The sequence below is a fragment of the Alligator sinensis genome, unplaced genomic scaffold, assembly GCF_000455745.1.
Source record: "Alligator sinensis unplaced genomic scaffold, ASM45574v1 scaffold451_1, whole genome shotgun sequence".
Taxonomy (NCBI): Eukaryota; Metazoa; Chordata; order Crocodylia; family Alligatoridae; genus Alligator; species Alligator sinensis.
In genome coordinates this window covers 542,369-559,727 of record NW_005842097.1, presented here as the reverse complement: position 1 = coordinate 559,727, position 17,359 = coordinate 542,369, and the positions used below count along the sequence as shown (strand labels likewise).

Below are 17,359 nucleotides of genomic sequence, written 5' to 3'. Positions count from 1 at the left end.
GCCTGTGTTTCCTAGGGTGCGCAGAGACAGAAACAAGCTCATCCCTGGGTGGTGGCAGTGTTACCCCCCAGGCTACCGGGTGTGCTCCAGGAAGGGGGTCAGCCAGGAATGAAGCGCCCCCAGGGAAGCACTCAGAGCCTGGAAGGTGGTCAGGCACAGTGAGGTGGGTGGCTCAACGCAGGAGCTCCCCCCCTCCCACTGGCCCACCACAATGATTACAACTGAAAACATAAGGAATGGTTTGGGGGTTTTTTTTGTGGACTCAGGCCTGTAGATTTATGAACCTTTTAATAGAAAACTAAAAAAAAAAGAGAGTATTTTATACAAGCAGCACTTGGCAACTCTTAATAACTACCTGAATTGGCTTTTACATTTCATCAGTTAAAAAGATGTTTTTGAAAACACTATTAACTCGTGTTAGGATGGTGGAAAGATTTCATGAACATTCAGCAGTGATTACAGTGTGACATTTTATACACTGTAGAAACTGCTTAGCTCTTCTTTTTAAGGTTTTCTATAAATAGCATTATTTGCAAAAAAAATGACCTCTTAGCTGCTGTACCAATAAAACAAATTTAAAAATTACTTCCATAAAAGAGCGTTTGGCATCTGCTAAAAGTTAGTGCTTTGTTACATACCTTGATTGGGTGGGAATGCTGGATATTTCTCTCTTGGAAAAAGATCACAATAAATTATATCATTTGAGGCAGCTCTGGCTACTGTGTAGATACTATTTCCATAATCACAAAACATCTCTGTTCCGTTCAGCATTGGGATACTTCCATTTAGTTGGATTATCGTGCCCTAAATTTGGATGAAAAGTTCAATTAATGCTATAGAAATGACTACAAGACTTTGATGAGGTTATTTAAGCTCCTTAAAAACTAACCAGCTCAGCAAAAAAAAAAAAAATCTACTGCACATGAGAAATTGCCATAGTAATACAAACTTTGCCACTATAGTTTCCTGTTCTTTCCATAGCAAATATATAGGGTATAATTATAGTCTGACATTAGAAATGAACCATAGGCTTTATTTATCCATATGGTTGCTCAAACACAAACACAGCTAAGCGGGCATGTCGCTATATCACTCTGAACTGCTCCCCATCTAGTATATTACCTGCTCTGCCATCACATCTGGACTTTCAGGTTGGTACCAACCTGTATAATAGGCACATGCCAAGCACACCCATCTACTCCCACTGAGGAGACCACATAGTTCGTGGTCTCCCCACCACACATGAGAGATGAGTTTCTCAAGGAAGGTAAGGGAAGCAGGCAGGGCAGCTGTGCTAGCTATGCCATTCTGGCTGGAGGGCTGCTGCTTTTCCACAGGGCAATCCAAGCATATTTTTCTTGGTTCATTTTCTATTTTGAATGTTGATGCACGAGCAGCTCAAGGAACGGAAGGCTTCACGAGAGGCACTTTCCTCTTGTACCTGATCTTAAAACAAGGACTAGCTTCTTCACAAACAGAACTCCACTGCAGCAGACAATCTGGCTCTGTAAAAGGTTTTTCCTTTTTGATACCAATGAGTCTCCTGTGGTTTTTGTGGATATGGCCAAGCTCAAACCATTCTCTGAACACTTCCCCTGAGCTGTGGGGAAGCTCAGTGACAGATGCAATCTCTGAAGCACTGCACTGTCTCTAAACATCACTAGACAGAAGTGTGCTGAAGATCCAATACTGTGATGAAAATGAGATGCAGACAGCCACCCTTCAACCCCGTTGTGCCCAGGCATGGAGATGCAAAACCAGAAATTGTGCTTGAGCTTTTAATTCACTGAAAAAATAGTTTTTTGGGGGAAAGAGATACAGTTTTATAAAAAAATTTTAAACAAAGGACAGAGCCAGTGAGGACACCCTGGAAGTGCCTTAAGTTGCTGCTCTGAGCATGCTGGACACCCAAGCTTTGGGCTGGATGCTAATGGTGCTTCCATGACATTCTCACCCCTCCTGTCCAGTGCAGAGAAAGAGTTTGTGGGCAAGGTTTATTTCCTCAGCAGTACAACTGAGCACTCTGCTGATGTGCTTTAAATACCTGAAGTGACTTGAGAGTCTAAATCCTATCTTCAGAAGGGCTTTATGATTTAACAGTCCTCCTGAATGTGTGCCTGTGGGCATAAATCACTTTTGAAAACAGAATTTAGGAACTGTTAAAAACTTTGCCTCAGCCCTGCAGTGTAAATAATGCCCAGGATCCTCAACCGACCAGTCTCACAGCTAGAAGCAAAGCAGTGGGAAGTCACTGGCACCAACAAGAACATCAGATGGGACCAGCCTGGCAAAATGGTTGTGCAGCTTCCAACATGCCTAGAGCTCCTGTTCTAAACTGAGTATTTGTGAGCATATTTGTGAGGACTGAGCACAGACTATGTGCCAGGACCTACAGCATGTTATTAATTAGTGTCTACATTAGACATACCGAGTTTGTGTCATCAATATTAATTTCAGATGGCAGGATGGTCATAGAGGGACAGCGCTCCACACCCTCACTTGCAGTCGTCCAGAAATTTGACTCAGCAGAATTCATACATTCGTGCTGCAGGGAGCACCTGAAATACAGACAGACGCAATGCATGGTAGCACATCGTCAGAACAGTTAAAAAACTGCTGTGATAATGATAAACAAGATCCTAAGGTAATCTCGAGTCCTCTTCCCAGTTCTCTAACCCCTAGATTTGAGCTCTATATGTCTGGCTCTATTTAGTGGATATGATCCCCATGATATGAAAAGAGCACTCCTGTTAGCATCAATAGGAACTATGCACATCAGCTGGGAAAAGATTAGAGTGCACTGACTGAATCTGGAGCAAGAGAGAATAATAGCTGTGGGTGCATGTTTTGACAAACTAAGAAAGATGGGGCAAATGTTACAACCCTCCCATGCCTTTGCAGCTGAGCAATATTTGACTGGCTTTGTTTGAGCAAGTCTCCTAGGTATGTACCAACAGAAGACACAAGTCCTACCTGGTCTCCATTGTGCACCATCCACAATACGCATCAGCCGCAGCCAGGCACTCCGTGCAAGTTACATATTGGTTACAGACAGCCACCTTCACCCGGGTCATCTGTGCAACAGACCTTTATTATTTCCAAATACTTTAAGATGTCATCAAACAGTTAAAATTTTGGGGGTGCACTCACCTCTTGGTAAGGGCAAGGAAACCCCTTGCGAACAGTAATGAGCAGCACAAATGGCAGAAGCAGTCTTTTAAATTCAACTAGGCAAAGCACTGAGAAATATGCAACAGGGAGCAATTCTGCTCTGCTGGGGTCATGGGCAAACTCTTGCACTACTTTGTTCCACGGTGCTGTGAATAACAGGAGCTCTGTCTAGAAAGACCTTTGTCCCTTGTGATCTCATTTTTGGGGACAACAGCAAGACGGGACATTACAGCAATTGTGGTTTGATGGTTTAGAGGAGACATTTTTTACTGTTATTTCATCTTATATCTCTTGGTTACCAATGTGAAAAGCTCAGTTTTCATACTTGTAGAGCCCTTCCTAGACAGCACTGAGCAATGTTTGCATATTTACAAAGTGACCAGAATTTTCCTGGGAATGCAAAAGATCCGTTTGTCAGGCCATACAATCTCTGTATGTGCAAAACTGTTAGAGGAACCTCTGCTGACTTGTTCTGGAAGAGCCATTTGCTCTGTCTCAGAGCAGAGGAATGAATTTGCCTATCTGCTTTCTCTCCTGGATTCAAACCCCTCGGGTAGGGAAGGATGTGTGTAATGTGTTAATTTAGGGGCTGACATGGCAAGGTGCTGAGAGCGCTCAGACTCAGAAATCACTGAGCACCCAACACAAGTGGTCACTCAGGCCAGCACCTCCTCTCATTATCCTCTGTGGTTTCCTGCCCTCACATATGTGGTATGCAGCCTCCTCCACACACACACACTAAGTTTCTCAACATGTAAATTCTGCTGGAAAAGCAAACGGACCTGGCCTAACGGAAAGGAAAGGCTCAAGCTAGACAATCTGAGGTCCTGCCCTGGGGGTTTTAGCTGGCCCAGGATAAAGGCCCACAGCATGCATCTACGTGTGCTGGGAAGTGCTTATGAAATGTGGGAAGGGTCTGAGGTCTTAGCTAAATAGGAACTCTGGGAAAGTTGTGTCAAATGATAATGACCAATCTCCTGGGAATTAGGGCAGGAAAATATCACTCTGAGGTATAAAAGTAGTGGTTGTGCATCTGTTTCATCAGATAAAAATGTGATTTGGGGCAGGATGGCAGCAAGCACTGAACTCCGTTCCCCCTCAGCCAGTCACATGACTGATGGCAAACGCAGACCTCGTGCTTGTAGCTGCTGGGAATTATTTACTATTCTTCAAAGAAATAGCTTTCCTCCTCCAGCTCAGCGTGTAGCATGGTCAGTCCTGTGAAACCTGCTCTCAGAATCGGCTCCTCTCAACCCCGAGGAAACACTTTACTCCAAGTGACCTGTTACAAGCATCCTTAAAGTTTCTAATCAAGGTTTGTTCACTTTCTGTCAAAGATCAGTATCTACTTAGTTCTGCCTGTCTCACAGGTGATTGCTTAAAGTATGTTCCCCAGCATATTATATCTTTACCTGTACAGGAAGGGGTGAATAAATTTGTAACAGGAAACACAAACCCTTGCCCCAAACTCCAGTGAATTATTCGGGTTCAAGAGTTTGGTGAACTTTTATTCATTTTTATTCGAAATGGGGCTGGCATGAATCATAACTCAACCCCCCTGAAACCTGAGAAAGTTCAGACCCACAACTAAATTTTGCTCTTGGATCTGGTCTCCATAACAAGCTGAAACAAAACCTGGAGAACGGAACATTTCCCAAATTTTATAGTCCTTGGATCTGCACTTTGAAGCTCAGACTTCTCAATAAATTTTCAGGGTTTGTTCAGAATTCCCAGGTTTTGTTCAGTTTCTGTATTTCCAAGTTCTGTCCAGATTGAAACACGAGTACAAGATCATTAGACTGTGCTCAGATTATTTCTAGCCTGGCCAACAGGGAACGGCACCACAAATCTCACAAAGAAGTCTTCTCCTGTGTTACTTCTAGCCCATACATGCAAACCTGAAGGCAGAGGTAATTTTGGAAAGGTTTGCATCATACTTTGAAGGGATTCCTGATCTGTACCAAATTTCTAAGCCAGCCGAAATTCTTCCAGTCAGGACCTCACATACAGACCATATCCATAAAGTAGCATGCGTTTGTTTTCCCATAGTTAACAGGAAACTTTACTATCCCTCCGCTGTTCTGCATTACTATTGCTGTGCCCAGAGGGATAGCCAAACTGGGGCAGCTTACTCCTAAATGACACACACCTAAATCACCTAATTTAGTTTTAACTTACTACAGGATAATGCACAGGGACAGTTACCACAAAACACTTAAGGCACAGTATCTTTGTGCCTGCACATGCAGGGAAACTGCAGACTTAGAGGAATTAGGTTCCCTGGGGGCTCATCAGCTGCCCCAACTGGGGTCCTGATCCCTAATCCGGAAGCTGCTGGGTTAAATGTTTTCCAAGCTCGCCCATCGCCGATGCTAAGAGAACATCAGCTAATGCTGGCTGTAAAGTCAAACAGACATTGCCAAATGCCTAATTTACCTGGAAAATATGAGTCTTACCTGATAGGATGTCATGAGATAGAGGTAGCTGGAATCGGAAGGATCGAACTGCATGATGGGATGGACAGGCTCCCCATAGGCCACTGAAATTGACTTCCTGCTCACAACCTTCATGGCTTCATTCAGGTTGATCTAAAACAAGACATGATTCATTGCGATCATTTTCCAGCGTTAGAGGGGAGATGAGGGTGAAATGGGAACTAGCAAGGCTTTACATTTCCACAGCATCTTTAATCCCAAAGTGCTTGTAAACTGCACACACACAGCTTCCCTGGAATACAGGGATCTCCAGGGTGGAGGGAAGCAACTCCCTAGCACACAGAACATACAGGAGGGGAAGAGAAGTACTGCCAGGGGTGAGCAAATCCCATCTCCTGTAAGGACTTCCTGATCTCCAGCTAATGCCTCACAACCAAGGTTACTGTTTAGTAAACTTTCTTCAGTGGAAGGAAGAAGATCCTGCCACTATAATGACCTGCAGCCCTTGATTCTGATCTCAGACTGGGAGATCCCTCACTACAGCAAAATTACCCCTGAAGAACCCCAGTGCCAGTGAAACCAAAACTAGCCCCTCATCATAGATACAGGGACATTTTTATTATTATTATTATTATTATTATTATTATTAAAAAGTATTTTACTTGCAAATCTTTATCCAAACAGAGAAGGTCAGTGAAGTGTCTGCATAAAAGGGGATCTTCTGCTCCCCGTGTGAGTCATGTGTGCACACATTCCCGACCGAAAGAATCTTAGCTCAAGTGAACCATGACAGCTATGGGAAAGTGAACTGGAGTGTACTCTGTCTCACGAACCCCAGCTAAACTGTGGGGAATGATGGAAGAGACAGATGTGCATCAGACAATCTTTCTCGTCCCAGCAGGTTAAACGAGGAGTCGTGGAGAGGAAATAACAGAGGGGCTATGCAGCTTCATGGGATGGCTATTGTTGGTCCACAATCACACAGGAGGCAGGGGAGTTCCTGCTTTACTCCTTGCAAAGTAAGTGTGCTCACAATGAGGACTAAGTATGCTCCCTTCCTGGGGTCTGGCTTCATTGAAAACTCAAAACAATGAAACCAAACATGAGCGTTATTAATTCATATTATTTGTGTTCCAGCAGCAGCCAGAGGTCCACTTGACACCAACATCCCTTTGTGCTAGGTCATGTACATATTTACGTGACAACTTATTACCGGAATAAGTTAAAACAAAGTGTAGGACAAGGGAAATGCTGCTACTGTCATTTTATGAGGGACTAATGGACTTGCCAGAGGTCACTCAAGAAGTCTGGGAATGATCTCCTGACTCTTAGCTCAGTGCTTTAGCTATAAAAACAGCATTTTCTTCTTCTAGCAAAGTTTTCTTTCCCAGCTTTAGCTGTTCCTAAGGGGTTTTACCCTGCAGGGGCCTCCATTCCTAGGTTCCTGTGCCTCACTGCCCTTGTCTGCAGTAGATTTTTTGCCCTCACAACATTTCTATGATTGCTCCACAATGGCTGAGCCCAGCCAGCAATTGGACTCCCAGTTCAGACAAGGCATCAGAGCTGTCAACACTGTTGCCAAGGTAGAAGACTCAGAGCAGAGCTGGATAACACACAGGTGGCCACTAATCTACGCAGTGTAACATTTGCACCACTGCAGGTGCATGATGTTACTGTGTATATGAGTTTGAATAGGCCTACCAAACCAATGGGTAGGACGCCATTCAGCACAGTATTGCACTTTCTGAACTGCACCTTTTCCACAGAGCTCTGGATGTCATCGATGCAGTAGTCACGGGATCTTCTGACTCTCCATTTAAATCTATTGCATCATAATAGAGTATAACTTTCTCCAAGCACTCGTTACTTGCTCTACGTCTATAGATTGTGGCTTTGTACAATAAGAAATCATCGAATTTTCTGAAGTACCTACACATTTGTTCTTTGTCTCTCTCTCTTATAAAAAGACCTGTAACAGTCTTCAGAAGAACCAAAGCGCGAAGGAATGAATCTTTTCTCTTTAGTTTCCAGTACTCAGCAGCATGAGCTGCAAGCAAAAACATTGCCAATCTCAAAAATCATAAGTTAAAGTTTATGGAGACATTATGATCTTCCCAAATTGGGTTCTTGTTCTGCAAACAGTCAACCTCTATCTGATGCTTTCATCACTGCTTTCTTTATTATTTACCATAGATTCCAGATAATCAAAACTTGACATCTTTTCAATAGCTTCTTCATCAATAATTCCTTTGTTATTTGGGTCATGTATCTCATTAATCATTATAATCGTTGTCTTCCTACCATGCAGTACTAAACCTTTCCTGACTGATTTTTTTTTTTAGTTTGCTTAATATTCTTTGTTATTCTGCATTTCCACAAATGACTGAAGTATCATCTGCAGACCATATGATGGTTATATGACAGCCTGCAAATTCAATTCTTCAACAAAATCTTATGGTCCTTCTCTTATTACTGACGTAGTATGCATGTTGAAAAGTTGAGGAGACAGCATGCATCCTTGGCAACCACCACAGCTAGTCTTAAACCTTCTTGCCAAACCCACTGATGTTTTCACTGGTGCTGGCTGGCCAATATACAGCGTTATTATCAGTTCCACAATGTACTTAGGAAATCCCATTTCACACATCACTTTCTGACAGTATTTCATGATCAACACAGTCAAAGGCTTCTGCATAATTGACAAAACAGACACGAAAAAGTGATCCTCTATTCAGGATGTTGTTCAATATCTGTAAGCTGTTGATTTGGTTCTTTGTTCCTCTACCTTTTCTGAAACCAGGCTTTCTGATGCTGCTTTCTCTTCCATTTTCTTGGAGAGTTTACTTTTAATAACATTAAGATGTTCTTTGTGTGGCTTATAAGGTGATGGTTCGATCATTCTTGCACTTTCATAAGTCAACGTTTGCAGGGACTGGCATGAACACAGAGCCGTTTCAATCTCAAAGTCAGGCTTTAGAGCTCCACACCTTTCTATGCAGCCTCCATCAAAACTCTATACCACCTTTTCTCATCTTCCAGCTTCCCCGAGTGCTGCTGGTATATAATCAACACCAGGTGGCTTCCCATCCTTAATTTGCCAAAGCACATCTTGCATCTCTTCTTCAAGGGGTGGGGGCTCCAGTAATCAGCTGCTTCCTTTCTCTTGGGCCTTGTTGTTCGTTCTAATTCCAGCACACAACGTTCTGCAGCAGTCTGCCCGTCTTCCTTTTATATCTTCACTTTCAATCAATGGGAGACCACATCACTTTTTTATGATGGACAGGGGCCCTTTCTTTTCCCCTGTTAGCTCTTACACAGTATTGCAAGTATACTTCAGCTTATTCTTGAGGGTTATTTTTTTATTGTTCCGCATCTCTATTCAATGCATGATGATTTATCCCACTATAAAGTCTTTCTCCTCTCTTTAACAACCCACAAGCTATTAGATTCCCTAGACTATCTAGTCCTTTGGCTTTGGCCTTTCTGTGTTCTTCCACTAGATTTTCTGCTATTCACAGTGGCTCCTGCTTTATTTGTTCCGGGTATGTCTTTCAGCTAGATTCTTCAATACCTGTGTTATGTCCTACCAACACTCAAAGACGTGTTGTTCATCTCCCATTTATAACAATTCTTGAAGCCTTTTTTGTTATCTCAGCTAAGCAATAGAGCAACATTTTAGGGGGGAAAGGGTGGAGTACACATAGTCAGAAAAATTTCTTACACTCCCAGCTTGGAGATAGTTGGAGCTAACCTGGCTTACCCTCAGAAAAATTCCACCAAAATACCTCTTAACTTTTGGGTTTTCATGCCTGGCATCAGGATGAATCAGCATAAAACTCAATGCTCCTGTGGTGGGTGCTAGACTCTGTCATACTTTTCCATTACACTACAAGCTTAGCTGTTTTACTAGTCTTGTTTTCTCCCCTAATGACTCTATTGAATGTGGCACAGATAATGGTCCCCGTGAAGTGCCCTTCTGCAGACTGTTTGATTAATTCCCCATACGACTGGCAGTCCTAATTGCTGCTAGGAGAGCCGGTCAAGCACCACTTCTGCCCGTTTGCTGTCTTTTCTTGGACAGCAAATCTGAATGATAACTCGCAAAGTATCTTGTATCCCAGGCTAAATAACAAGGAGCCCTGAAGGTAAAAAGGCTTCTGGTTATGCAGCTGTGCTGTAGAATTAGATTAGAGCTATCTGAGCAAATTATCCTAGTAAAGAATAGCCAGGAGCCTCCCTCTAATGGAGACTCAGCAGATAAGGCTCCTTTTTCTGATATGATAATGGAAGCAGAGCTGTTAATACTGTGTGAACAGGAGCTGCGCTGCGTGTGGTATGTGTTTCCCTCTAGGCCCTGTGCACCTGGCCATGATGTCAGCTTCCTACTGCCCTGTTGTATTACCTGCCCCTCTAGGCAGAAACCAGAGTTTTTCTGTGATATTTTCCCACTTTTCTGCCAGGAGCACTTGGAAGCAATGAGAGAAATTGGATTGGTTTTCTTTCCTCCATGCATTTTGATCCAATATTCCCCATTAGGTACTAGTATCTCCAGGCTGAGATAAAGCAGATTCCAGCCTCATCTCTCCTCCAGGGTCTCTTTCTCCTCTATGAACTTACTGATGCAGGGATTATACCAAATTGCTGTGACTGGTTGGAATTTAAACTTTCCTTTGACAAACCCCAAACACTGAGGTCACTGAAATGCTGGCCCTGCATCTTGGCTCTTGATCAAGGCTATTGCGTTGCTGTACATTGCCTTGGGTATATGGCTTGAAATAGAGCAATTAGGTATATTATATGCTTGGATTCACACCTGCTGTGGAGTTTAGCATTGGAAAGGTGCCCCTCAGTGAGTCTTCTGTCTACACAGATCTTTTATGTACCATCAAAGCAAGTGGAGATCTTATTAGAGGGCACTGCTAATAATTAAATGCTGTACAATAACATTTCAAGTGCAGGCTTTTAATAAATACCTCCCAATCATACTGTAGACTTAAATACCGATTAACAGATAGCAATTACCAGACAATGTACATCATCACATATAGATTAAAGCAGCAGCCAATTACTTCTTTTTTGTCAAATGAAAACATGTGCTCAGAGTGAGCTTTGTCAAGTGATGTCTACTGCAGTGAGTACAGTTCAGAATAAATGTGGTGTACTGAAATTCCCGAATACAGAGCTCCTTATACACAATGCAAGATGCAGCATGGGTAGTAAATCACCCTGCCCAGCCAATGGGTCTCAGCCTCAAATGGGAAGAGACACATCTAAGGGTAATATAGTTTTCTCCTTGCTGAGGAGGCCAACAAGGGCACTGACTATGATAGGGAGCTGTGCACATCACTTTTTTTGTGGGTAACTGAGCCATAGATGGACCATTATTCCTTACAGACTGTCAAACAGCTTTCAAATAATCACAGAAATAATGCTAGTGCCTTTCAGCCGGGGATCTCAAAGCAACCTGGCCACATTGCCTGAGCCTCACAGCCACCTCTGCAGGAGAACATAGATTCATAGATGCTAGGGTTGGATGGGACCTCAATGGACCATCGAGTCTGACCCCCTGGCAGTATTTAACATAGCAGTTGTTTAACAGTGTACAGCACTACTACAAAATGTGTTTATGACAGAAGCAAATGCTCTGCTATCCAGAAGCAAAACCTGAAACTGCAGGGGGAATTTCAGGGACAAGAAGGAAAGTACCAGAGTAGGCTTTTAACCAGGATGCAAGTAGGGACAATTCCATTCTCATAAAAAGTCTCTTAAGATCTTTAATACCCACATCTGTTTGGGACCTCTGTTTATGCAGCATAGGAAAGATGACAACTCTAGCAGTGCAGTGCCCTTTAACGTTATACTGGGACTGAACCACTAAAACCACTTCCTGCTGCCTCCAGGAGCAGTTTGGCAACCTCCTGTCCAAGAGCTGAGCCAGCCGGACCTACCAAGCTCGTGAGGTCAGAGAACACAACTGCGTACAAGGGCCTGGCAACAATATTCAGATAGTGTCATCCAATAGATCTGTGTGACACAGCCATATAGAAACAAGCCATATAGGCAAAAGGCACCATATTACAGTGCCAGCCCCTCAGTCTTTAATTCCCCCAAGCATGGGTGCCAAGTACATAGGGGCCTGAGGGCCCTGGACCCCCTCGGGAAGAGGGATGTCACTTGAAAGGCGTAAAACTTTTCACATGTCCATCATCTTAAGCCTGCCAGTTCCCAACCAAAATAAAAGCCAGTGCCTATGCCCCCAAGTCCTTAATTCTTATCTCTTGAGTAACGAGCTACTTTTACCTTCAGGAGTCCTCCATTTGCTGTGCCCAGAAACACAACGGTGTAGTTATTGACGCTGGCAACTGCCACTGAAGTGAGGCCATGGTACTTGAACACTGGTGTTGCCTTTAAGGGTTGCAGGATGGCCAGAGGGTGCTGGAGGTGGGCTGCTCCACAGTCTAACTGTTCTGGCTGCAGCTGCAAAGAAACAGTCGTGTCAAAGAGTCGTAGCAAAATAAAACAGTTCACACCGGGAATATTCTTTTTGGCTCAGGTTAAACAGTCTACCCTGGGCTCCATGCTGTATATGGGGAAACCTTAGCACTAAACATTAAACAGAAAAATATAAATGAGTGGTTACAATTGGGAAAATAGCTATAATAGTGACACCTTATTTATCAGATCTGCTCTCTGGGGCACAAATTCAGACCACAAAGGCCAAGCAAATGGATTTCATTTAGCATGACCTGTGGGAACAGAATCCTTCTGCTCATGACACAGGGTATCAACAGAGCAGCTTGCCTGCAGCTCCCTTGCAGACCCCAGTGTGAGGGATTTGGGGAGCGTATGTGTACAGTAATAGATCCAGGCAACACAGCCATATACCTTAACAGACTCTGCAACCAGCTGTGGTAATGGAGCAGAGGGGCCCAATGACACACACAAAAGGGGAGACCCTTGTTTAGCCTTCTGCATTACTGGAAGGCCAGTTCCACTGTCTTTGAAAACTTCCCCAGGATTTGTCCCTGTGGATCATTTCTGCAGACTTTACTACCAAACCCAGACCCTGGGCTCCTCCTGCTAAAGACAACGGTAACATTTCAATTTGCATCGCTGGTAACAGCAGTGGAGTCCATGTTTTCACTGTGAAACATAAATGAGAGGGATCTGGATGCTGTTCATGCATCATCAGATTTATCAGCTAATTTCCAATTAAAAAACAGGAGACGTCTGGCTGGATTTTCACAATCCTGGTGGAGTTTGTGGAGTTGGGCAGGTAGAAAACTCACGCTGACTTGTTAGTGAGGCAAATGTGAACAGGGAAGTCCCAGATCAAGAAAAACTCAAGGGGCCCAATCAGGTCAGTTTTAGAATGACTTTTTAATGATTTTTGTCAGATTTGAATGTGTTGCAAGTGAGTTTTCCTCAGTGCTGAGGGTCTCTCTCTCAAACAGGTCATTTTTATTGCTTGTAAGCACTACAATTTGCTAATGCATGCCGACTTATGTAGTTGCAGCCCGTTATAAAGTACAGTTTTGGGGGTTTAACACTGTGGAACGAGCAGTGTCTCACTGGGCTGGAAACTGCTTGGACCCTAAATGCAATATTTTTCTTTGTATCCCCTAATCGTAAAAGGCTAAATGAAAATCTTCAAACAGAGATCTGAAATACCATCTTCCTGTAGGATCCCACCTGCAGGTGTGCAAAGTGGTCAGGAGGGGGAAAGACCCACCTATACAACCTTTGCTGAGGTTCTAAGGATTGTAAATTTAGGGCCTGATCTTGCTCCTGCTAAAGTCAAATAGCAACGCTTTGTCTGACTTAACTGAGCCAGATCCAGATAAAAATCAGTGAATTAAACATAGCCACAGCTGAGCCATCCATGGTGTAAGTTACTGTTCACAGACAGCAGGACTGGACTACTGGAAATGAAAAGCAGCAGGCCACTGGAGCAACCAAGTAGATGTGACCAGCGGGACAACAGATTTTAATTCTTCAGGGTGCTGAGGATCCTGGAGCAGCCCCAGGGCATACTAAAACTCTGGGCTAGAAATCTGTTACCATCCTACTTTCACAGAGTCAAAAGAGAACATGAGCTGACAATCGCTGGATTGAAGGGAACGATGTGCATCGGCTGTATAGCTCGTTACCCTCAACAGTCTTTACCACTCCTCTCCGTTCTGCAGTCCCACAGGCTGGAGGCTCTGCTTTAAACTGTGTATGGAGGAAATCCATCCATGTAACTTAAACACAGAACAAGTCTTACACAACTCGCCTACCTCCCATCAACCCCCACACACTGCCTAGCCAGGGTGGCTGCCTAACCACAAGATGGCAAGGAGCCCTGCGAGGAAAGGAATCTGCTATGGAGCTTCCTGACTCAGGGTTTCTCAGCCAGGGAGAGTGACAGCACAAACAATGCCGCAGAGGCACATAACTGATGCAAAAGCAGACTGGGTCACACACAGCGATGGGACAGGGCTGGGTCATAAGTTACTGTCAGACCTTGGCTTCTCTCAGGCTCCCTAAACAGCTCTGGACAGTACGACTTCGCAGCTAGCTTGGCAGCGCATCTGCATTGTGGAGGTCTGCATGGCTTGGGCAGTGACACAGTGAGGGATTGGGTGTGCAGGGCAGGCTTCGGGGAAAACAGAGCAGCAGCAACCACCACCTCTTCACAGAGAACATCGGCATGCCCCTTTCCCCTCTGCTGCCACCCTCCAGGTGCCTAAAGGAGCCAAAAGAGATTGGTACAGCACTAGCTTTGTGCTGCACTCCCAGCCAGGTCTGCTCTGCGCTGCGGATTACAGGTAGCACGAGCCTGCGACCCTCCGTCTTCAGGGAACTGGAGCACTAAGTGCCCCTAGCTCAAACAATGCAAGTCAGTCACCAGAAGGCATGCGACTCCCTTAAAAGATATGTATGTTAGGGGCTAATTTTATTTGTCTCTGGCATGAGAGCTTTCAAGCTTTTCCCCACCATTGCAAGGGGAAAAACATTTCTGTGACTGGAAACCCAAGATATCCTCAGGACAGCATGACTCAAGTCTAAGTACTGGCAATGCTGGCATGGGTTTTCAACTGCCAGAGGACGTTTCACTGCTCCTTCTTCCCGCCACTGTGCCCAGGGGAAAGAACAGCAGCCACACTAGCCCCTCCCAGTGCCTGGATTGGTACTGAGGTGGGAGGGCCGAGCTGATAATCGGTGAAATGATCACCACTGAGGTTATACTCACGGCCGACTAGGCTCCTAGTAGAGGTTAGGAGGAAGTAAAAATTCCACCTCATTGCGCTGTTTTGGGAAGCCTGGCTCAGGCAGGCAGCCTTCCTTACCTTTAGCCAAAGTGTAGAGATGGGCAAAGTGAAGTAAGGAAAGGACTGCACACATTTTGGTTTTTGCTACAAAACCAAAAACTTGGTTAACCCTGTACTGTTTTTTTGGCATGCATGGGCCCAACACCCAAGTCCCGAGTGAGTTCTGTCTCTTGAGTTCTGAGCCCAGGGATTGCCCCAAATTATAGCTCCATGTAGAAAATACGTCAAGTCAGTGATTTCACCTCCAAACACAGCTGGTGTTTTTCAGCAGAGTTTCATTTTGAGCTTTTGGTTGAACCTTATGCTCAAAACAACCCTCAAAGTGTTTCTGGGACAGAAAACCTAAAACCGCAAAGGAGGACACCAGGCCAGAGACATACCACAATCCAGGAGTTTAATCTGCCCTGCTCCCAAATCCTAAATCTCTGGAGATTTAGAGGAACAGAAACCTAGAGCCGAACTCTGGGCCTGATTTTCCTTTATTCTGTCCTTCATCTTTTCACTTACAGCAATGCAAAAAGGGTATAAAAAGCTCCCATTTTGACATGCTGACATATTCCACTCACTTTGTACAGCTGTGAATAACACCACAAGGAGAAAAGGCAAGAGACAGGAGAAAAGGCAGGAAACCATCAGCCGCCATGTGTTTCAGGGCCAACTAAAATATGACCTCTTGGGCTCACCTCTTGTCCAAGACAAAGTAGCCATAGTCACCTAGCAGCCTCCTTTATATCAACCCTGGGGGTCTCCTCTCCCACCTAGCACCAGCATGTGGAGGCCCATCTGGGCTCATACCACTTGGTCAGTTCCTCCACCACACCTCCAAGGTTTATGTCCCTTTTACCCTGACTGCCCGATGACTCCCCTTGTCATTTCTCCTCTAGCAATGTGAATGGATTCAACCAAGTTCAAATATCACAGCGCTAGCACCGTTAAAAAAATCCCTGGTGACATCTCTATAGCAGCTTTTATGAAGCGATTCACATGATTGGTGCATCTGAAGCTATTCACATGATTGGTATGTTGCTAGACCCATTACAGCATCATCTGAACTGTCATTTTCCTTGCTCATGTCAAGAGAAATAGCAATTGTACTGTCACCTCCACTGAATGTTGGTATGTGGCTACACAGTTGACATCCTAAAAAAAGGAAGGAGTGGCACAAATATTTATAGAGGTGACTTCCAGCTGTTGTACTAGTTTAAATGAGTAGGAAGTTAAGATCCTGATTCAACAAAGCATGGGAATACCCTCATTAGCTTCAATGAGGAGTTACCTACATGCCTATAATGAAGTGTATGTTTATATAAGCCACTCAATTCAGGCCTCAGTACAAATGACCCCTTCAAAACAACAAGAAGTAGTGATTCAAACAGATGAAATGCAGGAGCTGAAAAAATGCATCTTTATTTTACTATATTGTTTGGCCTAACAAGCTATAGCTCATATACTACTTTCTCTCAAGGTTCTTAATTTAGGCTATTTCCTTAGACTGTGTATTTTCTATTATAAGTGGTGTATTTCAATATCTTTCATGTTATGGTAGCGTTCAAGTGATGTTGTATCTATGATGGCCCAGGAATAATGTGAAAGGCAAAGATTTCTTAGGGTGAGAGTTTTTATTGGACCACCTGCATAGTTAGGATACATTTAGACAAGCTTTCAAATGCAAGGCATTTTTCATCAGCTCTGAGCTGTATGCTGTGCTGGCTTTTGCTGCTCAGAGCTGATGAAGAATGCCTTGTATTCAGAAGCTTGTCTAACTTTATCCACCTATGCAGCTGGTCCAATAAAGGCTATCACCCTAAGAAATCCTTGCCTCTCAGTATAATCCTATACATACACGAGCATATGCTCAGTTGAAGGAGGAAGACCAATATTACAAGTAGGCTGCTGAATGCTGTGAGTTTATCCTTATTTCATTATTAGATCTTCATTGCCAATGTAAAGAGCTGTTTGTATCTCATGGAAAATCTAGACAATTGGCCTGGAAAATGTATATTCTCTGTATTTTAATCCCTTTGTTTTTTATTTGAACAGAAGTGGACTCACATTGAAATCATGGGTTGGATTGCCCCAGACTTTGGAGTTATTCAAAGTCTCAATCCCAGTTTTGCTTCCTGTCTTACCTACCACTGCCCAGGTTGAAGTCCTGAGCCTGGCGCACACCGTGAGTACACAGACAGGCTAGCAATCTCTTCAGAACTGAGGAGGAAAAAGATCCTGTCTTCAGGGCATGGAGTGCAATTACTACCTCAGGCTCAGTCCTCCAGCAACCCTCTCAGAGAGACCAGCTAGAGCTTTAACTTGCTTTCCAAATGTGACTGCACTAAGGAACCCCCTCCCCACGTACCATACACTGGGGTGGATTTTCTCAGGCGCAGTCAACTCTCTGGGTCATCCCCAATTCCTCGTCAGGAATCCCAAGAGAACGGCCAA

The 17,359-nt window shown here is 44.1% G+C and overlaps 1 protein-coding gene across 1 annotated transcript in view; it reads right to left on the bottom strand.

The window, feature by feature from the left end:
• The window catches only part of PLXND1 (plexin D1), a 92,299-nt gene extending 77,306 nt beyond the window's left edge, over nt 1-14,993 (bottom strand). The window contains exons 1-6 of the mRNA XM_025204790.1: nt 14,939-14,993; nt 11,907-12,154; nt 5,628-5,759; nt 2,974-3,074; nt 2,429-2,558; nt 639-804 (exon numbers count right to left, since the gene is read on the bottom strand). Of these exons, the coding sequence (XP_025060575.1) occupies nt 639-804; nt 2,429-2,558; nt 2,974-3,074; nt 5,628-5,759; nt 11,907-12,154; nt 14,939-14,993 (832 nt within the window). The remainder of the gene's footprint in view (nt 1-638; nt 805-2,428; nt 2,559-2,973; nt 3,075-5,627; nt 5,760-11,906; nt 12,155-14,938) is intronic.
• Between the last annotated feature and the right edge of the window lie 2,366 nt (nt 14,994-17,359).